The 24,056-nt window shown below is 41.2% G+C and overlaps 1 protein-coding gene across 1 annotated transcript in view; it reads right to left on the bottom strand.

Annotated features, from left to right (window-relative positions):
• Positions 1-10,693: 10,693 nt before the first annotated feature.
• myom2b (myomesin 2b) overlaps positions 10,694-24,056 on the bottom strand; it is a 34,490-nt gene continuing 21,127 nt past the window's right edge. The window contains exons 29-39 of the mRNA XM_070554936.1: positions 23,851-23,938; positions 22,803-22,841; positions 21,869-21,974; positions 21,219-21,285; positions 21,026-21,122; positions 19,069-19,105; positions 15,971-15,993; positions 15,823-15,878; positions 15,667-15,756; positions 13,274-13,399; positions 10,694-11,329 (exon numbers count right to left, since the gene is read on the bottom strand). Coding sequence (XP_070411037.1) covers positions 11,117-11,329; positions 13,274-13,399; positions 15,667-15,756; positions 15,823-15,878; positions 15,971-15,993; positions 19,069-19,105; positions 21,026-21,122; positions 21,219-21,285; positions 21,869-21,974; positions 22,803-22,841; positions 23,851-23,938 — 942 coding nt within the window. The 3' untranslated portion in view covers positions 10,694-11,116. The remainder of the gene's footprint in view (positions 11,330-13,273; positions 13,400-15,666; positions 15,757-15,822; positions 15,879-15,970; positions 15,994-19,068; positions 19,106-21,025; positions 21,123-21,218; positions 21,286-21,868; positions 21,975-22,802; positions 22,842-23,850; positions 23,939-24,056) is intronic.

Below are 24,056 nucleotides of genomic sequence, written 5' to 3'. Positions count from 1 at the left end.
AAATCACAGATCACTCTCATTGTCTCCTATTTTCACAAACTGCTCTCTAACTCCCTCGAAAAACAACTTTTGCCTGAGCGACACAATAGAACTTTGTTTTATAGCTCCTGCCCCATCTCCCTTCCTCATCCCCTCTGAGGGCAGAATGACACCAGCTCAGACGGATCTGGGGTCACATTCATGAACATGAACAATTTGAACAGTTCAGTCGATCAAACTCATGTCTTTATCGTAGGAGAGCAAGAAAGAGAGATTTTGAGCAGCTCCACTCGTTGGTCGTGTTTAACAAAAGAAATAATTTTTTTACAAAAAGGCCTTTTCCTTTTTGTACCTTTTCTCATTAATAAATGAGGACACTATTAATAGACATCCTAGCAGTCATGAAGCCAGTATAATTGCTGAAACGCTTTCAGCTTATTAGAATCCACTCATTACCTCTGACACAATTTTTCAAGGATAAAAATGTCCTTACTATCACTCAATTCAAGCAAAGGGTTCCCTTTTCGCCCAAGGTGGAATTTTGCAACGTTTTTTTAATTGCTGTGATTGAAACCTAAAACTTTGTTACAATTAGTGCACAAAAAAGAAATATTTAGGATGTTTTTCATTTGAAGATCTAATGTTGTCATTAATAAATCCCGTTTTCACTTATGTTTTATTCAGATGAACTGCCCTAAACTCACCTGCAACTTTTTTAGGCACACTTGTTCACTTGCTACTTCACAAAAATGGCTGATCAGCCAACCACATGGCAGCAACTAAAGGCATCCAGGCTTCTAGACATGGTGAAAATAACTCACTGATTCAGAATGAGGGAGAAAAAGGATTTAAGTGACTTAGAACAAAACAATTATGGTTGTTGGTGTCTGATGGGCTGGTCTGAGTATTTCAGAAACTGCTGATCTACTGGGATTTTCACCTACAACCATCTGCAAGGTTTACAGAGAACAGTGTGAAAAATCCAGAAGTTGATGTCAGAGGTTAGAGGAGAATGGGCAGACTATTTTGAGATGATATAAAGGCAACAGTGGTTCAGGTAACCTCTTATTACAACCAAGGTCTGCAGAATACCATCTCCATCAGCCTTGAAGCACACGGTCCAAAGCAGAAGACCACACCTGGAGATTTTCCTCTAAGCTAGGAAAAGGCACATCAGGCTCCAGTTCACATATTGATCACCAGATCACCAGAAAAGGGCAGTAAGGATAAGAGTCTGACAAAAAGCCAGTGACTGAGCAGAACAGTTAGCCTCACCACCATGTCCGCCGTGTTGAGTTTTGTGCAACGTATGAATTATCTCGTGCATCCTCCCTGCTTGACACTCAGCTTAAAGGGATTGGATTGGGGTGGTTAAACCACCAAATAGTTCCTGAGCGCAGCTCTCCGCTCCCCAGAGGGATGGGTCAAATGCAGAGCTGTAATTCCACCAGTGTGTGATGCTGACTAATGCAGGTCTGGGACTTTAAATATCATCGTTGCTGACCAATGTCCATCCCTTTATGACCGTAGAGGACCCATCTGCTGGTGGCTACTTTCATCACATCACAAAACTCAGATCATCTCTAACTGGTTTCTAAAACACGACAAGTTCAGGAAACTCCAGCAGCCGCCACAGCTACCGGAACGGGAGACTCCCAACATGGATGGAACTGATGCTGTCACGTTGGCATGTGAGGGATCTTTCCAACACCTTGTTGAACACCAGTAGCAGCCCAACCCAACACCAGAAAGGCGTACCGTATGATGTGCTCGTACTTTTGGGATAAAAAATCATGAATATTTTGTGTATCTTGTTTAGCATATGGCCAGTGCAAGCAGCTTTAGTTATCACATCTAAACACGAGTTTGCTTCATTTTTCCATGAAACCAACATGTTTTTAAGAGGAACACTTGTCATTGTTTGTGTTTTCGCCCCAGTCGACACAAAATGATTTATTGAACAGTGCTGACACAGTGTTTCTGAATTTAATGTAAGAACCCACAGTAGCAGAGAGCCGCCAGAACCACCGCTCACCAGAATGGCAAATAGGCATGCTGTCCTTGGACTAGAGATCCAGACTCGAGGTCCTCATGCTGTCAGCCGCCCCTCACCCAACCCCAGTATTAATCCAACACCCCCCACCCCACTGACATCTCAAACGTCACTTAGTCACTGGGAGCTAGATGAACGATGATCTGTGGTTATTTGCTTCCCCTTCTGAGAAGTGAATCCTTTTCCAAAGGGAGTAACAAAGATGTAACCTTACTTTTTTGTTAAGCTTCTTCATTTGATACATAACTGTCATTCCTAATATGTCTGTTAATCATGACAAAGTCAATAAGTGTCACTGACTTCCAACATGCAGGAAGGACTCTACATTAATAACCATAAAATGGGTGCAGAAGAAGACCTAAACAACCATCTTGCCTTCGTGTGCTTGAAGAGGCTCGTTTATATTAACAGATGGAGCCTCTTCATCACAGTTTGTCACGTTTCATTAAGTTTTCCCAAACTTGTTTGAAAGGGCAGATTGAGGTGGGGGTAATTTTGTTAGATGCAATCTGCATGGTTGCCCCTAAATGTCATTAAACCCAAAACACTGCCCCTTTAAAACAACACATGCCACCGATTAAGCTGTGAGATGGTTTCAGGAACAACACACAAGATCCTGCCGTTATATGTAATGCATTGCTATTTTAGAGTAGGAATAGATTTTTTTTAAGTCTGCTTTTTCTTTTTCTCTTCTTTTGCTCTGCTTGTTCTCCTTTTTCCTTCACCTCGTTTTTATTTAGTTTGGCTCTCATACCATTTCTCACCTTTATTTGTTTCTCCTCGATCGATGTATCAACTTTTGTGTCTGCTCTTTTCTTTACATCACCCTATACTCCTTCCATCCCTCTTAAAGGCATACCTTTTTGTATGTACAGTAAAAACGATTTGTTCTGAAAACGATTTACAGCATAACACACCTTTTTCTCACTTAATTCCTCCTTATATTCCTTTGCTTTGTCTCTGGAACAAAAATCTTTAAAAATCAATATCATCTTCCAGGAAATAACCATCTACACTAATGAAGTCAAATTCTAACTTTAAAGTGTGTGTGTGTGTGTGTGTGTGTGTGTGTGTGTGTGTGTGTGTGTGTGTGTGTGTGTGTGTGTGTGTGTGTGTGTGTGTGTGTGTGTGTGTGTGTGTGTGTGTGTGTGTGTGTGTGTGTGTGTGTGTGTGTGTGTGTGTGCACCCACAAAATGTCTCTGCTCCTAGTTTATCTCATTGTTTGAACAGCCTTGCTTTAATTATGGCAGGACTCTGTGTGTGTGTGTGTGTGTGTGTGTGTGTGTGTGTGTGTGTGTGTGTGTGTGCGTGTGCCTCAAAGTGAGTCGCTGTGTCTTAATATGTGTGCATGCTCCCATAGTGCCCCCATGTGGAGCTCTGTGGAAGAACATTCCTTCTAAAATCTGGTTTTGCAGCACACTCACACACTCCCACACTCTCCAATGACACGGTGTTATATTTGGAAACACAATTTCATGCGATCAGCGCTGGCTTGCTATTCCATTTAGATAGCAGTCATCTACAGTATATATGGGTGTGTGAGTGTATCTGTGCGTTTGCATCTATTGGTGAGTCTGCGATTGAATGGGGTGTGCAGCTTTTCACAGCCGTTTCCCAACTTTAGTGAAATTAAAAGTTGGTTGCCATGGCAACGTGTGGATCCTTGGTAATTATGTTGATTAAAAATGTGAAAATTAATTAAAAAGTCAGGGAAAAGATCTCGCAGCAGATGATCAGCAAATACATCAAAATGATTCAGATCTCGGTCTCTCTCTCTCCCTCCCGCCCTCACTAACAAACACTTGTTGTTTATTCTCGGTTGCGCCTCATGAAGTTGTAACCGAATTACTCCATGCAAATCTTGCTGACGCTTTGCCTGTTTTTCTTTCACATTTGTACACTTTTGTTTTATTTCAATTTTAATTGTTTGTTTTTGTCGAAAAGAAAAAAATGCTCATCTAACATATTATTCACGCCAACACCTTCCCCATTTTCCCATTTGCTGCAGCTCCATCTCATAGTGCTCAAGCCATTCACAAGCTGTTAACAAGCATGCCGAGACATGTCTCGTAGTGTCAGAGGAGACGCATCAACAACTCAAAAACAGAAGCAACACAAAAAGCATAAACCTCCGTATCTCTCCTTCAGTATCTCCATTAGTCTCCCAGCCCAGCTTTTGCTCTCCATCTCTTTCCCTCCGACAGAATGAATATACAGACTCAGCAAAGAGTAATCTCTTTCTTTTATTAGCAACAGCAAACACAGAAACAATCACTTTACCCTTCACCTGCTCCACTCTTCTCTGTTTGCTCTTCCCATCAGCTTTAATGAAGCTCAAATCTCATCAGCCATCTTTCTCATCACCACCTTCTTCACTCAGGCACAAATTTCTTAAAGCTAACTCTAGTGTGAGTCACTAACTCTCTTTGTACATAATTCATGTACTATATAAGGTCAAATGCATGTCGGTTTTCCAAACACATCTGATGCTAGAGGAATTAATATTAATTTGGTTTTGACAGATTTTAGTGGTTGCTGTGTCAGACTAACTTGAGGCTCTGCTTACTTGGCAGTGATTCACAGAGAGCTGATCATTGCATGGTTGGGTTTTATCAAGTGAGTTTATGAACAGTTAGCAGGTTAGGTCTCAAAGATGGCTCTTTGAACAACCTCATAATAGAGAAACTGAGATTGTCTTTGATTTGGAGAACAAACATCTAGTCACGGTAAAGCCAAGAGCAAACGTCAAGTCACAGTAAAGCCAAGAGCAAACATCAAGTCACGGTAAAGCCAAGAGCAAACATCAAGTCATGGTAAAGCCAAGAGCAAATGTCAAGTCACGGTAAAGCCAAGAACAAACATCTAGTCATGGTAAAGCCAAGAACAAACATCTAGTCATGGTAAAGCCAAGAACAAACATCTAGTCACGGTAAAGCCAAGAACAATCATCTAGTCACGGTAAAGCCAAGAACAAACATCTAGTCACGGTAAAGCCAAGAACAATCATCTAGTCACGGTAAAGCCAAGAACAAACATCTAGTCACGGTAAAGCCAAGAACAAACATCTAGTCACGGTAAAGCCACAAGCAAACATCTAGTCACGGTAAAGCCACAAGCAAACATCTAGTCACGGTAAAGCCAAGAACAAACATCTAGTCACGGTAAAGCCACAAGCAATCATCTAGTCACGGTAAAGCCAAGAACAAACATCTAGTCACGGTAAAGCCACAAGCAAACATCTAGTCACGGTAAAGCCAAGAACAAACATCTAGTCACGGTAAAGCCACAAGCAAACATCTAGTCACGGTAAAGCCAAGAGCAAACATCTAGTCACGGTAAAGCCAAGAGCACACGTCAAGTCACGGTAAAGCCAAGAGCAAATGTCAAGTCACAGTAAAGCCAAGAACAAAAATCAAGTCACAGTAAAGCCAAGAGCAATCATCTAGCCACGGTAAAGCCAAGAGCAATCATCTAGTCACGGTAAAGCCAAGAGCAATCATCTAGTCACGGTAAAGCCAAGAGCAAACATCTAGTCACGGTAAAGCCAAGAGCAATCATCTAGTCACGGTAAAGCCAAGAGCAAACATCTAGTCACGGTAAAGTCAAGAACAAACATCTAGTCACGGTAAAGCCAAGAACAAACATCTAGTCACGGTAAAGCCAAGAACATACATCTAGTCACAGTAAAGCCAAGAACAATCATCTAGTCACGGTAAAGCCAAGAACAAACGTCTAGTCACGGTAAAGCCAAGAGCAAATGTCAAGTCACGGTAAAGCCAAGAGCAAACATCTAGTCACGGTAAAGCCAAGAACAAACATCTAGTCACGGTAAAGCCAAGAGCAAATGTCAAGTCACGGTAAAGCCAAGAGCAAATGTCAAGTCACGGTAAAGCCAAGAGCAAACATCTAGTCACGGTAAAGCCAAGAACAAACATCTAGTCATGGTAAAGCCAAGAGCAAATGTCAAGTCACGGTAAAGCCAAGAGCAAACATCTAGTCACGGTAAAGCCAAGAGCAAACATCTAGTCACGGTAAAGCCAAGAGCAAACATCTAGTCACGGTAAAGCCAAGAGGAAACATCTAGTCTCGGTAACCCCAAAATTCCACTACCTCCGCTCCGCTCCGCCCCCGCCTTCCGCAGCCGCTCATTTCCGAACTCAATTTTTCTTGGTACCCGCTCTACAACGGCTCCACTCTGGTGAGGAGACCTGAGGTGCGCAAACAGGCATGTGCGGGATTTTCGAGATCTTGCGATACAGTCCGAGCAATAAACGCGGAAGTTAGATCCAAACACCCGTTGTGTGGGAGAAGCATCGAAATGATCTGTTTAATCTGCCCATCATTTGTGTTGAGAGATCAGCAGTGTTTGGATCAACAACGTGTGACTACTTTGATAGTAGAAACTGTATTTATGGCTTATTTTTGTGCATTTAAACTTCAGCCGCCATTGATAGTTGTTAAAGGTTGTTAAACCTGTGCATATGAAACAAAAACGCTTTTTGTTTATCGATTTATTGTGAAATAACGGAAGTTGTGCTTGCTCCCTTTCCTGTTGGGCGGTTGTGATTCCTGTCCATTGACTCCGGCAAAAATAGTATCGATCCTATTTTCGCCGGATGGCGGGCGGCGCATTGCGCCGCACGGCCGCAGCAGTGGAACAGCTCTGATTGACTACAACGGGACTGATTTTGCTGCGGAGTTCGTGCCGGAGCGGAGCGGAGGTAGTGGAATAAGGCCAGGAGCAATGACCTGGTCTGAGGGGGAATCTTTCGAGGTTCTTATGAAAAGTTTTTTGTAGATCCATACACTCTATATGTTTTTTCACAAAATACTCTGTGATTATTTTAAGTTTATTTAAGTTTAAGTTTATTTATTTGGCAAACGCTTTTATCCGAAGCGACTTACAGTTTATAACCTATAGGGCATGTTGATATCCGTGGGAGAAACCGGAGTACCCGGAGGAAACCCACACATGCATGAGGAGAACACGCAACACCACGCAGAAAGGCCGCAGCCGAGTTTCGAACCTGCAACCTTCGTGCTGCGAGGCAACAGTGCTAACCACTGCTCCACCATGCAGCCCCATGTTATTAATCCCCATGGGATTATGTTAGAATCGTGTACAGAATACGTGTTTTACATATTAACTTGGAGTGGAAAATGTGTTTTCTTTTCACTCATCACTAGTTAACATCCTTTTTTTTTCAAAGTTCATCTGTTGTTCCTTTTTTTGGTTGTGTCTGTTTCTTTTGTTCATATTTCTTTAATTCCCTAAGTCTTGCTAAAGTTAAAGTTTAATGTGTGATTGTTAATTTCAAGGTTTGTGAAATAACAGTTTTGTTCATTTTGACGAAATGAGATGTTTTAAGGAGATTTTCCCTTTGGAAGTGGCCCCACTATAACTAAATGTTAGTGAGCACCAGCAACTAACTCTGGAGACGTTTTCTCCCACGTGTCCAGTGGTACGCCAGGCTCACCTGGACATGACAAAGGAGAAGAAAATGATACAGTAGCAACAGCCATGTTGTCTAAAACCTCTTCTTTATGTGTGGAGCTTAAATGAGAAGGTTTACTTTATGATTCAAACTTTATTACACACAGAGGAAGACGGTCACGTGTCAGAATCGATCATTTATCAAGTCATCTGTTGATCTGTTCGATTTACTTCGGAAGTCCAAACTCAGAACTGGGAATCACGTCACACTCAAGTGTTCTGCTCACCTTGGTTGGAGAAATCAGGATTCCAATGTGGCGACGCCCTTGAAAACTGTTGTTTTGTCATCTTTCTGCAAAAACAGATGACCACTAAACACATATGCAGCCCACCCACAGCTTAGAGTTGCAAGCTCTACGTGTAACATTGATGGTTAACGCACTATTGAAAAATAAACACCTTTCAACCAAAACTTACTGTTGTTGATACAGAGAGCTACCCTATTGGATGTTCAGGTCGGGGTTTGGTAACACTTTACAATAAGAGCCTCTTCTATTAACGTAAGTGCATTAATAAAATATTTATGAAATTATTAACAACTGCTTCATCCTAAAATGTGATGCATTACTAAGCAGACACCCCCGCTGGCCCTTTGTCTTAGGGTTAACCCTAACCTTTATAAGTTTCCAACACTGGGAACGTTAATAAAGGGACCCCTTGTTTATTAATGCTTAATAATGCACTAAAGAACATTAATAAAGGAACCCTTATTATAAAATGTTACTCTGAGTTCTAAATTTTTTCCTGACTTTCCAGCTGGGAAGTCTGACTTTGTATCGGATCATTTTTCCTACTCGGAAGTCAGGATTTCCAAGTTCCAAAGACAAACCGGATGCACCATCAGCAACTACTTCTTCTCATCTTCTTCTTCACTTGTCTCCCTACCCAAGAGCTTTTCCTGCAACTAGTGCAGTAGCGGTTTTAGGCACGGGCAGACAGGGCAGTTGCCCGGGGCGGCATTTTTTCATGACACAAAAGGGGCGCACAAGCGCTGAGTAAAAAAAAAAAAAAAGGAAATCTGCGCCGCACCGAGGTTTTCTATTATCTGACAGTGTCTGGATTGGAAACAGCAAGTTGGCGCCCCCTGCAGCTGCAGGCGCTCATGCTGACTGAGAACGTTCACGTGCACCGTGTGTCTATGAAGAACAGGAAGGGGAGGGGTGCGGCGGGGGAATTCACCTCTGCGTCTTTCCCAAATGAAATGAGCGTGCAGGGGCTGAATCAACTGTATTAACGTGGCTAAAGTCAATCACATCTTAACGTTCTTCCATATTTCATTCATAATATCATAAACACAGGCCTATCATTCTTTCAGGTTTCTCTGAATTGTATGAAATGGCCGAATAAAAAAAGGAAAAACAAAACGATTTTGTGGTCACACCCCCATCAAGGTCAAATAGTTTAGTCCTGACTAAAGGAAACTTACGGAGTCAAGAGCCAAACAGAAGAGATGAACATTAAAAGGCTAAAACCACCAGGTGCCCCATTCAGGGGGAAAAAAAGAAAAAAGAGGAGAAAGATAAAGGGATGTACGCTCTCATGATGCATGTTTTCAATTTTTTGAACCAGTTAACTGGGATTTTAACGGTTAAATGCGGTCAACTAATTGCTAACAGAGCTAATAGGGCTGAAATATTGAAACGAATATTCAAATGGTTCGAAAAAAAGTCCTTGAATCGTTTTTTACTGATTCAAACTAGGATTTGTTAAATGCTCGCTGCAGCCCATGGCCTGCCTGAACAACAACAAACACATGTTGATCATGTTCACATAATAATAAATAAAACAACTCTACAAGCAGAAGAAAACACCCCAGTCACCACTAACTATCCTGTTTATTTATTGCAGATGGCTGCACTGATTATTTTACATGATTTGTTCTGTAAACGTTGGCATTGTTGTTAGTCTACAGTTTTTTATGTCAGTTTAAATTACAATTTCAGAGGCAATTCTAAAATATTATGGATCATGAGATCTATTGGAGATCTACCCCAACTTTTTGACTGCTCTGCCAGTCACTGTGGCTCAAGCTGAGAGGAGCTTTTCAAAACTTGATCAAGTCATACCTGAGGTCACCTATGTTTCAGGGGCGGCTCACTAACCTGGCTCTGATTAGTATCAATCACTCAGTAGGGGAGCAGATTTCATGTGATGACATTATTGATGACTTTGCATCAAGGTTAGGTTTTAATTTTAGTTTGTGTTTTCTGTTCTAAGTGCAATGCTGTAGTGATTATCTTTAGTTTGTTACGTGTGAAATATTTTTGCTATTTAGAATATTTATTATCTATTATGTTCATATATTCTTAATATTTAGTTATTGTTTGTTTTTGTATATTTGATTCTATATATTTTGATACAGTATATAATGTATAGTGCTTTACATTCTGACAACTTCATAGTAATTAATGTAAATATGTGCAACTTAGAAAAATGAATGTTCAATAGTCGTTCTAATAAACATGCCTGTTTGTAGAAAACATGCGTGTGTTCGTGCAGGTGGGGTGGTGGGGCGGTTGGGGGGGGGGCTCAAAGGGGGCCTCGCCCGGGGAGTAATTCGATGTAGAACCGCCACTGAACTAGTGGTTCAGTACACAACACTCATCTGGTCGAATCTAACTGTTGTTTCTTCAAACTGAGTTTGTTCTAGAAGCCATTGAAAACAGTTTTGTTATTACTGCAGCAAAACAACATCTAAATGTGTTTGTTTTTCTGTAGATTGTAGAACATTTGAGTTATTTTGTACATTACAGGAGTGAGTTTATTCAAAGAAGGTAAACAAGTTGATGCGTGTGAGGAGGAGCAAAAACACACGGGTCCAACTCACTCTGACGAGGCATGAAGTGACCTTCTAATCCTCACAGGGACATGTGTGTGTGTGTGTGTGTGTGTGTGTGTGTGTGTGTGTGTGTGTGTGTGTGTGCGTGTGCGTGTGCGTGTGCGTGTGCGTGTGCGTGTGCGTGTGCGTGTGCGTGTGTGCGTGCGTGCGTGTGTGCGTGTGTGTGCGCGTATGTTAGATATTCTGCAACATTCTGCAAGGAACCATTAGACAACATGTTACACAGCAGAATGAACGCAGGACACGACAATAATGAAACGGACCGAACTCATGGGACATCGGGAACATGTTTGATTTTGTGTGCAGCTGAAACATCTGAGCAGAAATCTCAACGGTGCCAGCATTGCAGATTTAATTTTTCTATTTTGATCAACAGTTTATTCAAACACTTTCAATACAAACACATTTCACTCTTTATTTTCCAGTGAGTCGTATTAGACTTCCAGCTTTATTTCAGCTCAATTTTATGTTTAAACCACTTTTAATTTATGTTTATGTTAATGTTCATTTAAACATATTTTGCATCGCTTTCATAAAATGACCTTTCAAAGAAGATAAATGTTTTACAGTCTCGAGATTAGTTTATTTTTTTTTTCATGTTGGGATTTATTTAAACTCTAATTTAATTCCAAGCACATCAGCTGAATTTTATGCCAGACAGAGCACACCAATGAAAGCTTCCATATGTGTGGTCTATATGAGAACCATTGCGTGAATATGTTTCTTTCCTCATTTATAACTTTCATGCTCTTCACTTTCTCCGAGATGGAGTGGGACTCTTCATCCCTCTGCCTGCTGGTGCCTTCGGGGGAGCGGGGCTGGGAGTCGATGTGGTGGGGGCTGCGCTGGCAGGCTGGATTTTAGGCTGTGGGATCTCGATGGGGAGTTTAGGAGGGATGATCGTTTTAGGGGTGAAAGCTGGTTTTGCCTCAGGGATTTTCTCCCCGTGGCGGTACACACTGACCTGGACAAGGAAAGAAAGACAGGAACAGAACGTTAAAGTGTGATGTTCAGACCTTTTGAAGTGGAGTTCTGAGGAAAAGTTATGAACATTTAATTTCTTACCTATTGTGTATAGCTCTTTGATCAAGATCGGTTTGGATGATAGAAATAAGTTCTGACTGGATTGACAGGCTAATGGCTAGTTTGAGTGTTGCCAAAATTAAACTGAATATTAAACATTTCAAAACAAGCGAATCTCAGAAACATCAAACAAGGTAATGAAAATGGTATTTTAAATATTTTACATTATTGAATTTGCCTTGCACATTTGTTAAAGAAATATTTTATATAATCCTACTGGAAGAAGTAATGGAAGCACTTGAGCTAGCTGCATGCTGCTGTTAACTGTGCACGTAATCACAACATGCTATGCAAATAATTGCTGCAAAACTTATATTCATGTAGGTTTTTTTTTTTTTGGAACGTGTTTGTACAAACTCCACTGTGTTATATCTGTGTGCCAAGCAGCGGCGGCTTACAGTGGTGCTTTGTCGTAATGTAGTCCCAAGTCTTAATCGGCTCCTGAAAATCCTTCGTGTTACTTCTTACATTTCATTTGCAGTTGACATGATTAATGAGCTCACCAGGAATAATTTGTATCCCTATTGAATCATTTTAATCACTTTTGCGCACAAAATGCTAGTTTCTGCTGCTCATGTCCATTGTTTATGCTAAGCTAAAGCAGACAGACTGCTGCCAGACCAGAAGAATTACTGTAACCAGGTTACAAAATGCTTTTATCTCACTTATCTAACTCTGGGGAATGCATAAATAGACAAAATTTCACTTAAGGGTGGAATATCCCTTCAATCTGTGATTGGCCAATCTGAAACTCAAAACTCACAAAAAAAAATTATGTTTGCTTGTAAATTCAAGATTGCAAAGTAGCAAAAAAAATGTAGCCTGGCCTGCCAGACTCCTCCTCTGTTTAATTCTGCACAGAGAAAGAGTCTGGTTACTCACAGGCAGAGAGGCACAAGAGGGGCGGGACTAGGCAGCTCAAAAACAATCAATCAGAAAACAGACGGAAATGCAGACTGTACCGCGTGACGCTGTAGGTTTTTAGCTGTAGTAAAAAGAAGGCGTCTGGTAACAGCGCAAACATGGAAAGAGCCGCAGTGAACTCCGCCGCTGTCTTCGTTGTTTATGAGAAACTGAGCGACGCTGTGTGTGACGTCCGTGATGCTGTAGTTTTTTTGCTGTAGTCAACAATGGCGTCTGGTGACAGCGCAAACATCTTTCTTTAGACGAAAGGCTTTTAGCGCTTCTACTTGTTGTTTTAAAGACATACAAGTCATTTAGAACAGAGGAAAGAGCTGCAGCGAACTCCTCTTCGGTCGCCATGTTCGACAAACTCGGTGTTGTGGAGTGTTTATTTATTTGTTTATTTGATCCCCATTAGATTCCATAGTGTGTGACATACGCTACTCAGCGCTGATTGATTGGCTCGGTTAGAATTCTCAGGGGGTGGGGTTATTTGAATAAGAGAGTCCCCAGACCCTTTCTCTGCGCAGAATTAAACAGAGGAGGAGTCTGGCAGGCCAGGCTAAAAAAAAAAAATATTATTTTCTTAAAATTTTCTAAAATTGGGCCTTCGGACCTTTCCAATCAAATCAATGTAAAAAAATAAAATCCATGTATGTTTGCATCAATAATAAAGTATGTAGTTTTAGATCCATACATCTTTCATGGAACACTAAACATGTTGAGTTTTAAGAAAAGAAAATCACTTTTTGCACTGAAGCCCACAAATGAATTATTGTGACAAAGAGTCCGTTGCAGCTATAAAAACTAAATAACATAAAGTCAGGCAAAGGACAGATAAGATTGGAGCTGCAGACAGCCTGAACATTTTCATGGCTTTGAGTAAATCCTGTAATTTGTGATACACAACAGAAACACTCACCACTATATCCACAGACTCCCCTCCGTATTTGTTCTGGACAATCATTGCATATCTGCCAGAATCCTCCATGGAAACACCTTTGATCGTCAGGCTAGCAAACTTGCCCTGGTCTATGGAGACCACGTACTGAAAGAAAAAACAAATGTAAGACTAAACGACTAAGATAGACCACAAATGGAGGAGGTAATGGTAATCTAATACTAAACAGAGTTGTTTTTTGTTCTGGGTTGCCACGTGGGCTAACGGTGCTCTATGGATCCTGTTGTTGGAATTAAAATGTAGTTTTTAATCTTGTAAAAATACATGGTTGCAGGTGGTTCAGGGAGCGTGTGTTTGCTCTTTGTGCATCTTGAGACCAAATTATAATCTGACGTTTGTCGTGTAATGCTGCAGACCAGAAAATAGCTGGTGTTTTACCCTTTTTAGCTATGCACTTTCAAATGTTTTTATGGAGAGAAAGGCACATGTAGCAGGGCATTTACTGCCCTAATCAGAGCTGTGCTAGCCCTCATGAGGCAATAAAAAAGAAATATGGCCATTTATGAGCATGAAACGTGTATATTTTTTATTAGACCAATGCAAGTCTTTTTGTTATCCTGCCTTTCACTCTTTCTCTGGATTTATGAGTAATAAAATTAAGCTTTTGCTTGACTTTCTTTGCATGTGATTATCGATCATTTAAAACATGCATGATTTTTTTACTGTTTAAACGTTTGCTTTTACTTGCATATTTCAACTTTGAGTTTCAGACCAACATTCACTGAATCTGTACACACATCCGTCTGTGTCTTCCTCTTATCTTTGTCTCTTCTCTAGCATCTGAGCTATAGGGGAGAGGCAGCCCTTGGGTTCGAGAAACACGTCACCAAGGACCCTCGTTCTCTTTATAGACAGATTTTTAGCAGATGAGGGATGGATGAAGGGGAGGGAAATTCCTCCCAGACCAAACATTCTAGTCTTCAAAGTTGATAGAAGCTGTTAGAATAGTCTCCTGTTCTCAGGAAAGGCTGGTTAGCAAGTAGGTCACAACAGTAGGAGGGATGGATTCGCTGACCTCCAAAACAAGCAGAATTCTTCTTTTTTAATATTTTATTCAATTTAAATTGTTGTCATCTTTATTAGTGAATGCCCCCCCCCCCCCCCCCCCCCCCCCCATAATCCATCATCTTATCTGCTGGGAGACACCTCTGTCATTTCTCATCAGAAAATGACTTGCTGCTTGAATAAAAGTAACTTAAAGTCAAAATTTGCCTAATCTGAAAGAGAGCAAACACTTTTTAACAACAATGAATTTGCATAAGTTGAAGCACTCTCAGTGAAGAGTCACAGACTGGCTGCTATGAGGGCCTAGGAGACTACATACTGTCCAGTAATCAGTGTTCCGATCCAGTGTGGTTCGGATCATTTGTTCTGACTTTATGAGTTGAGAGTAGAAACAGCTAGTTATTGCAGTTGCTGCTGTCAGCTCTATTTTGACAGAGTCAGCTCTGATCTTTATGCTCTCTGAGTGACTCCTGTGACTGTGGGACATATTTAAATGCATCCAAAGTCATCCCATAACACCACATAATCCATCAGGGTTTGTACTGAGTGCAGAAACTTCATCGGCCCGGCTCAAATTCAACGAACACCCTGTTGTGTTGGATCAATAAAATGATTATCTAGATCAGGGGTGTCAAACTCATTTTAGCTCAGGGGCCACATTGATGGAAATCTAGTCCCAAGTGGTCCGGACCGGTAAATTAAAAACAACTTCAGGTTGTTTTCTTTGTTTTAATACAATCAATATAAAACAAAGCTTGAGCCTGAGGACAGTGTATCCAAAATAGTACAAGTACAACATCTGAAGTGTACTTGAAAATTTGAAAAAAAACAAAAAAATCAATCAATAAATAAAAACATTCCTTAGTGATTCAAAGAGCTTACAGGTCACATGGCTAGATCAGTTTCACGCAGCATGTAAAGTATATTTGACTAATTTTACCTAACATCTTTTAGCTTTCACCAGCACATCAATATCAGAAGTCACATCCTGAGTGGCGGCCAACTTCAGGATGTGACTCAAGTTCTTGTGTGAGCCTTGAGCGCAGCTTTGTTTTATTTACACTCATTACAGAGGAAACTTGCTCACAAAGATAAGTTTATTTTCACTCTACATTGTAAAGTATGAAAATAAAGTTTACACAACCATCTCGCGGGCCGGATTCGGCCCGCGGGCTGCATATTTGACACCCCTGATCTAGATGAAGGAGGTGGGCTAAACGCCTCAAAGCCAGAGTCAGGAGAAGGATTTGGCAGGCAGGAGTCAAACACACAAGACTTACATACTGCCACCACGTATGAGTTAAACACATTAAGTGGAATTATTCTGAGTAACAGTGTCAGGCGATTACCTGGTCATCAGGTTCAACATCAGCTCCATTCTTCAGCCATGACACCTGAGGCTTGGGGTCTCCACACACTGTACAGGTTAAACTCAGGGTCTTCAAAAGAAGAACTTTTTAGAAGAGAGCTGACAGACTTATCTCAGCAAAGATGAAGACACTAACCTTCTTTTCCATAATAGTGACAACATCAGGCAGTCCTCCGACAACCTTACCGCGGTCTGAAACAAACCATGGGTGAGATTATCACTCAGATTGTGTCTTTAAATGAAGAAATATCAAACTAAGAAATGGTTCAATTTGAATGGCTCACTCTTTTCAGCATAAGCCTCGGCCCTGAAACACAAATAAATGTTTAATTAAGACAGAACATTATTAAATTAGCTTTTTAAAGTTAATGTTACAGATAAAATAAAATATAACGATTAAATTGCTGCAGTCCTGTACTTGGCTCAGTTTGAATACTGGTCAGATTGCTTATCAGGAGGAGCTCTTGATTTAGAGCCAAATCACAATTACAGAGTTTCCTAAATCTTTCTGCTTGGAAAAAAAAAGTAAGAAATGAGGGTGAGGGCTGTCACAGCAGCGTGGCAGGACCAGAGGTCATAGCCACCAGACCAGATGGCTGGAGGAACTCTGTTCTCATCTTGGCTAGTTGATGCTTAATCAGAAGGGCAGCAGGGTGTCACTTGTTTCAGTGTTTGTAAAAATCTTGCTCGTAAACGTCTCTCTTTGAACGGTAATTAGAGAAGGGATTTGGATGGTGTCTACTCTGCATGCAGTGGAGTGTTTGAAGCTTTCTCTCTTTGTTGGGCTCTTTTTTAAACTTATGTACCAAATTTGCATGGGGTTTGCTTTAATCCAATTAGTTATAAGACCACATACGTTCTGTTACCAGACTGGGTTTTTTTTCTGTACGTTTTACTGAACTTTTTCCTTGACAAGCTCAGAGATTTTGAATTTATAAAAGGTTTTAAATGTATGGTTTATATAAATGTGTTTGTTTTTTACAACTGGAAATTGTTCTTTGAGTCTCCATATGGCATAGGAAATTTTGTTCGGACTCACAATAGCCCAGGAGTTCTTACATAGGGCCAACCACCACCCCATAATGACAAGCCCATCAGGCTGTGGAGAGTGAGTTAGCAAACGAATGAGGAAGAGGACAAGGACTGCAAGCTGTGGATCTGTCTGGCATTTTAATAAGTCTGGATGTCCCTGGGACACCTGGAATGCAGGTGGAGTTCCAACATTCTTCTTTGCTGATTTTCTCTCATCCAACAAAGACATTAGCGGTAGCTTAGTGTTAACGGCTAGTGTTAGCAGTAGCTCGAGCTAGTGCTGTACTACAGTTATCATCATCGTGATAAATGTTCACATATTGCTGACATTGGAGTTGGTTGGTACAAGCAAACTTAAGGGTGTGTGTCTAAGCTGATGAGGTGCTAAAGCAGCTTTTCTCAGAATGAATAGTTTCTAAGTGGCCATTACAACATTACTAATTCATATAGACCCGTTGGAATGAGCCCCCGCCTCCCAGTTACTCGCTGGAGGGCAAGATGACGAGTTTATAGGTTTCCAGTTGAAAAATACACCAAAGGCAAAAGTGAACAGCCATGAAGAGAGTTCAACATCCACATCATGGCTGCCAAAGTCTCACAGCAGAATAAAAAAGTAAAGTATCTGCCCATGTCCAAATACAAACAAGTCATAGCCAGTTAATGACTTGAATGCCTTCTTAACCGGTTTAAATTAGTTTCTTCTAATCATACAAAATGTGTTCTGTAATTCGAGGTGCAGCCTTAAATGTTGTTCATTTTGTGTTTAACTGAGCATGCCACGTATGTAACATGAATAAAACTGCTGTCCCTCCTGAGACGTTCCCACATGCTCCTGTGTTGTGGGAGAGGACTTGGAGGCTCTAATGTAGTTTGTTTCGTGCTTCTGTTTACGGCGCTCGTCTCAATTAATGGAAAATATTTTAATCTCCGAAGATGAACTGTGTCACGGCCATGGACATAGTTTAGACTTTAGAAATGGGGGGGGGGGGGCAACTGGCATGAGAACCGGGTGGATCTCTACAGGCTTCAACAGCAGTGGTTGTTTTTCACTTGGTCCTAGTGCTCAACCAGTGTGTATTCAATACAGAGTGATATTGGTAAAAAGTGCAGGGAACAAAAGTTGGCTTTGGAACAAGTGTGTGTGTGTGTGTGTGCGTGTGTGTGTGTGTGTGTGTGTGTGTGTGTGTGTGTGTGTGTGTGTGTGTGTGTGTGTGTGTGTTTGGGGGGCATGTTCCCCGTGCAACCCCCCTCCCCATGGTCAACTACGTCCATGGTCATCCAAGGCCGATCCTTCAACATTAACCCTCAGAGTGAAGAGGAGAGCCAGTCACACCTTTGTTGCTTCAGTTGTGTGAAGTCCAGACGGCCTCCACAGCTCATTAGCTCTTTCAGACAGATGTGGAAGCTTTGCGCTAAACTCTGTTGACTTTAAGATGTATTTATTTTTACATCTGCACAAATATGTGTTAGACGATCTAAAGTAGTAACATCTAAAGCCCTAGGTTTTATTTTGTTAGCTTAAATTGCAGAGATACACCTCTGGAACACCTGAAATATGAAGCTAAATCTATATGAGAAGAGAATATTGATTTTATTATTTAGTTTCCGAAGTAATTAAATCTGCTAAATTTGCCCGGATTCACGTGGGTGTGTTCAAAATAGCATCTACTTTATTCTCTCAACTGCAGCTCTAATAGTCTTAAACTTTTTCAGGACACTAAAACCTCAAGGTTCAACTTGAAGTTACCTCACTAAGCCCTAAGTCCTGCTTTGTAGTTCAGCCCACCCCCTGTTCTCAACCCTCCCCGATCCTTCCACCACCCTATCAGTCTGGTATTACATGCAGAAAACAGTAGACCCTGAGACAGCCTAAATCCACCAAAGACTTGCGGCCCGAGGGAATGTCAAAAGAGATCCAAGAGGTGAAGGCTGAGTGGAGGCAGGCACGCCGAACATCTACAATATTCAGGAGAGGCACTAGAAGCAAGGATTCACACTGAACTGAGGGATAATACAGAGAGTGGCAGGTGCACTAATATTTTTTCACTGACTAGACAAACTGAAAGGCTGAATCCAGGCTGCATCTCAAAAACATATATGTGTATAAGTTGAACCTAACTCAGTCAAAAAAGAAGAAAAATAGTTTAGATTTAGAGATAAAAATGTAAATCACTCAAATTTTGGCATATGTTGTTTAGTCGAGCCATATTTGTCTGTACATGAACATAAAGCATCCTGGGAAATTATTCCTTCGTGCTACTGAGTGTGAAATCTGAAGCCATGAGACAAATGTGGTGGAAACTGTTACTGAATGTGCACATTAAGGCGATGTTTCACAGGACAGACTTACTTTAGTTTCTGGAACTCGGCGTATGCTTTCTCATATGCTGTGAAGAAAGACAAATAAGGTGGAAAGTCATTGCTGCTGTTCAGACACTCATTTTTATGGTAAAACATGAGAAGAAACAAGAAATCTGTCTTGCTAAAAGTTTTAAAAAGCGTTTAAACTGCATTTATTTGCTCCATTATGAACTAACAGAAACGGGTTGAAATGATGCAACATGAAAGTAATACATTTATCAAATATGTCTAAATTAATGTAGACATAATGCACCTTCTGCAACTAAACATACTGGAATGCACTGATTTTAAACTAACTGTAGGTTTATTTTTTATTTTTTTTAAGGTTTCGTGAAACATGTAAAGAGTGTTTCAGATTCCGGGCAAGGTTTCTTACTGAAACAACTCAAGAGCACCAAGAAACAGTATTTTGCTTGTTATTTTCAACTATGATCGGTCACAGTTTAACACGCAGGCTAAATGTGAAACGTCTTCCACCCCTATTTCTTGCATTAGCCACAGACAGAAAATAGAAAAGGATGGTAAATGGTCTGTATTTGTATAGCACCTTCTTAGCGTCCTACAACCCTCCAAGGTGCTTCACAAAACAATCAGTCATTCACCCATTCATTCACACGCTAGTGATGATGAGCTACGATGTAGCCACAGCTGCCCTGGGGCGCACTGATGGAAGAGAGACTGCTGAACACGGGCACCGCCGGCCCCTCCGACCACCACCAGCAGGCAAGGCAGGTTACGTGTCTTGTCTTGTCGATGGTGGCACAGGAGTTAAGTGCTCGCCCCGTAATCGGAAGGTTGCAGGTTCGAGCCCCGCTCAGTCTGTCGCTGTCGTTGTGTCCTTGGGCAAGACACTTAACCCACGTTGCCTGCTGGTGGTGGTCGGAGGGACTGGTGGCGCCAGTGCTTGGCAGCCTCGCCTCTGTCAGTGCGCCCCAGGGCAGCTGTGGCTACGTCATAGCTCATCCCCACCAGTGTGTGAATGTGTGTGTGAATGGGTGAATGACTGATTGTGTTGTAAAGCGCCTTGGGGGGTTCCAGGACTCTGGAAGGCACTATATCAAATACAGGCCATTTACCATTTTTGTCCAAGGACACAAACAGCAGCATTCTCTGGTGGGAGCCGGGATCGAATCTGCAACCTTTTGATTGTTGACAACCCCCTCTACATCCTGAGCTACTGCTTTTCTACTACGCTCAGATTAGAAAAGCTTGTTAATTGCATGTCACATCATTAGCATTCATTCAAAATTAGCATTCATGGACTTCCATGTTGTCATTCTTTTAAAAAACACAGAAACGGTTTTGTTACCTGTTATTGATGCTACAGTTTCGCCGACGGCTGCCGGCTTCTTCAGGCTGATGTTGGTGAAACTGTAGCGTCAATAACAGGTAACAAAACCGTTTCTGTGTTTTTTAAAAGAAAGACAACATGGAATTAGAAGTAACGCACAGCAAGAACACACCTAAGATATTCATGGACTTGCCCGGGAAGGCTGTTTTTAAACATCCAAGAAGCATATTTTGGCTAGTAGAAGCTAACTTTTAGCATTAGCAACCCCACAACATGGAAGAACTCCTTCAGGCTTGGGTTGTAAGTGGAGATAAAACATCAATGTTGCAAACCAAAAGGAATCAGTGGTCAAGTCGCATTGCTGTAATCCAATCAGAGGTGAGATGTCAGATTATCAGGAAATAATTCTTCATATGCCGCCGTCTCCTGCTTAGCTCTCCTCTGGCTGACTTCTACTTCTTGAAAAAGGAGCACTAGACCTTTTGTCCCCCACAGAGATGACTCACAAGGCAGTCATTTATACTAGAGACCACTGCAAACGTGTTGAAAGGCCTGAAACTTTAAAGAGACCATACTGTCTCTATAGTCCTGCCTGCTGAAGTATAAAAACAACTGTAATGACAACAATTAACGATGATGCGGAGAGGGGACTCACCATCACCGCTGAGGTCCAGGGTTCGTTTATGTGAGTTCTCAGAGTTGGTGATTACAATAGAGTACAATCCTTTATCCTTGTCCGTGGGCTCAACCACCTGAGAATCAATGAACCAGTGAACACAGCCGGGCAATGGTGTTTTTACATCATAAAACCACTTTTATGCATATTTACTCTGCAGAAATTGTCCTACCTCCATTGTTGCCATAGCAGGAGTTCCTCCAATCACAATCTTCTCACTGTGGGCGAGTCTAGACTCGCTGAGAGGTAAGAGAAGACACATGATGTTAGTGTGTGAGTGTGTGTGGTGTTGTCTAAGAGAAGCTTGCTTCAAAGGTAAATGGTAAAGCATGTTAACATAACTCCTTAGTGCTAAACACTCCCAGAAAGGCAGTGGGGATTTAAAAAAAATAACCTAATCCCCATCGGTTGTGATCCTTTTAGTTTATTCTTCTTGTTTTTGTCTTTTTCTATCCTACTTTGTTCTTTCCACTTATTGTCCAACATCCTCCCTTCTCCATTTTATAATCTCCAGGGTAAGACGGCATGCTTTTAAGTGCAGAGAGCCTCGCGTTTTATTGAAAATGATATGGGTGTGATTTCTGTCACAAAACAGGACAGCGTTTACTGCTCTAACCAGGGTAATAAAAACACGTGCCAGCAGCTATCACAAGTTTTATACGACCTTTTGTTTTGGCCACTCCTGGCAGTTTAACTTGAGAGGAAAGCAAAATAAAGGCCTGTTGGTCTCCATGTTTATGAGAAAAGTCTCTGTTCGTTTACACTACTTGTTATAGATTGTGTTTTTATGGCGGTAATAATCTCACAAATTACGTTTCTTACCCGTGAAACCAGGTGATGTTCATCTCGGAGGTGTAATACTTCATGCGACACTGAAGCTGAATGCCGGTTGCGGTGCACTTAATCACCAGCTCTTCAGCGCTGGCTCCTAAAGGAGATGATGGAGCACATCTAAAATCAAAATTAAATACCATCTTCTGCTGAACAACCTGCAGTAGGAGATTAGACGTGCACGCTACTCGTTTTTTAATTACCTAACTGATTTTCTCTGGATGGAAAAAAGAACTCTTCCATTAAGGGAAGTTTGCAGATCCCCCTTTATATGTTACCTTTATCTCATTTGTGAGGTAAAATTGGCCTAATGAGTAGCCGGCACACTGCATGTTGCATCCCGTATAAAAGCAGTGACACCATGAGAGGTTTTACAACCTTTTTTTTGAAGCCATTACTCATAAAAGGCTCTTTCCTACTACACAATATCTGCGTGGAACTTTGCTCGCTGCACATTACAAGTGGACAAGTGTGTCATCCACCTGGTCACATCACCATGGTTTCCTATTATCGCAGTAATGAACCCTCTTCTCCTCTGTAACTGCGGCTGTAACAGTTGCTGCAGAGCTGTCAAGTGAATGTCGCTTAAAATCGGAGGAAGATGCTGCTCTACTCTGTCAGTGTGACAGCGGAGTGGAATTTTAAAGTGATTTCAGCACATGATGGCCAAATGCTTCCTGCGTGACAACTTCTGCCACACGCTGATGAGTGTGTGTGTGCACGTGCTGCAGTAGGACTTTAAAGTAGAAACTTGTCAGCCTGTTGATGGATCTACTTAATCTCTTATCGCTGCGCTGTGATTTCTCCATGTTAAATTCACATAATTTGAACCGGATCCCTCGGGGGGATCGAAGATGATCCCCGTGATGTTTGGTGATTTGTGTGTGTTCACCTCTGTGCATGTGAATAGAAGGCAGACACCTACCAGCCAGCTGGCTGAGCTTGTTTATGGCATCCTCAAAAACTAAAGGAGAGGAGGAGAGAGACAAAGTCAGGGAAAGTGTCAGGATAAAAAGATGCCACGCTGCCCTCTTGAGGATGCATTTGAGTCGTGATGTCTCTAGTTCCTCAGATACACATGTTTATTATTCCATGGCTAGTCTCACTATAAATATCTGCATTCAGACAGCAAAACAATTTAACTGTCTTCCGTAAAATATTAACAATGTTCCTTAAGATTTTATTGACTTAAAGGGACAGTGTGTATTAACCCTGGCAACAGGGAGCAGTACATACCTGAATCATTGCAAGCAAAGCAACATTTTCATGTTCAATTAAGACCTTACCAACGGATGGCCATTAGGGTCAAAAATCCCTGGGAGTGCAACCTCCAGCAAAATAACTAATACACCAGACTTCCTTTCATCACTGGCAATGAGTGAAGAGGTAAATGTGTAAAACTAAAATGTTTATGAATAGTGAAACATTTTGAACCGTTTGTTGCAAATCAGTAAATACATTTTGTCCTAATGCTCTCCCGTAGAAAGAAACCCAGCATCTAAAATGGCGTCACCCAGAGACTTAGACCCGCTCCCATGTATAATAGACCAGGTTTATTTGGTTATATGTTACAAAGCTGCCAACATTTTTCAGCAATTGAGCATCATTTAATTCATTTTTGACAACATTTTGATGGATATTTCCAGAGATTAACAGTAAAAACCACACACGGTCTCTTTAATAATAACACCTCATAAAGCATCTCAATGCAACATACCTTATTATAAATTGATAGTGGTTCATAAAGTCTCTACTATACTTTACAGCAGAATAAAGTTGAATAATTAAATGGTTTATTAGCTGTGGTGTGCATTAGCTGTATTTATTTATGAGCATCCAGATGTTTGTGAAGTTTGTGTCTTTTTTATTGGCTATTTTCTGATGGTATTTATGCTTTGGGAGCAAAGCAACTAGTACTGAAAGTGATTACTCTATAGATGAAATGTGAAATTAAAGAAGAAAAATGTTCGTACTTTTTCCCTTGACATCGATTTGGCTCATATCTTTTCCTCTGTCGTCACTTATGGTGGCTTTATAAACTCCTGTAGTCTTCAGGGAAAACTGGGGGAGGAACATGGAGAAAAAGGATGTCTTTGTATCTGCCTTCAATTCTAGAGTTTATAAAATGTAGTCTTTCCATGAACTATGCCTTTGAGGAATTGTGATATTTGTACAGAAC

Source organism: Nothobranchius furzeri, chromosome 9 (assembly GCF_043380555.1).
Source record: "Nothobranchius furzeri strain GRZ-AD chromosome 9, NfurGRZ-RIMD1, whole genome shotgun sequence".
NCBI classification, from domain to species: Eukaryota; Metazoa; Chordata; class Actinopteri; order Cyprinodontiformes; family Nothobranchiidae; genus Nothobranchius; species Nothobranchius furzeri.
This window is presented reverse-complemented; position numbering and strand designations above follow the sequence as displayed.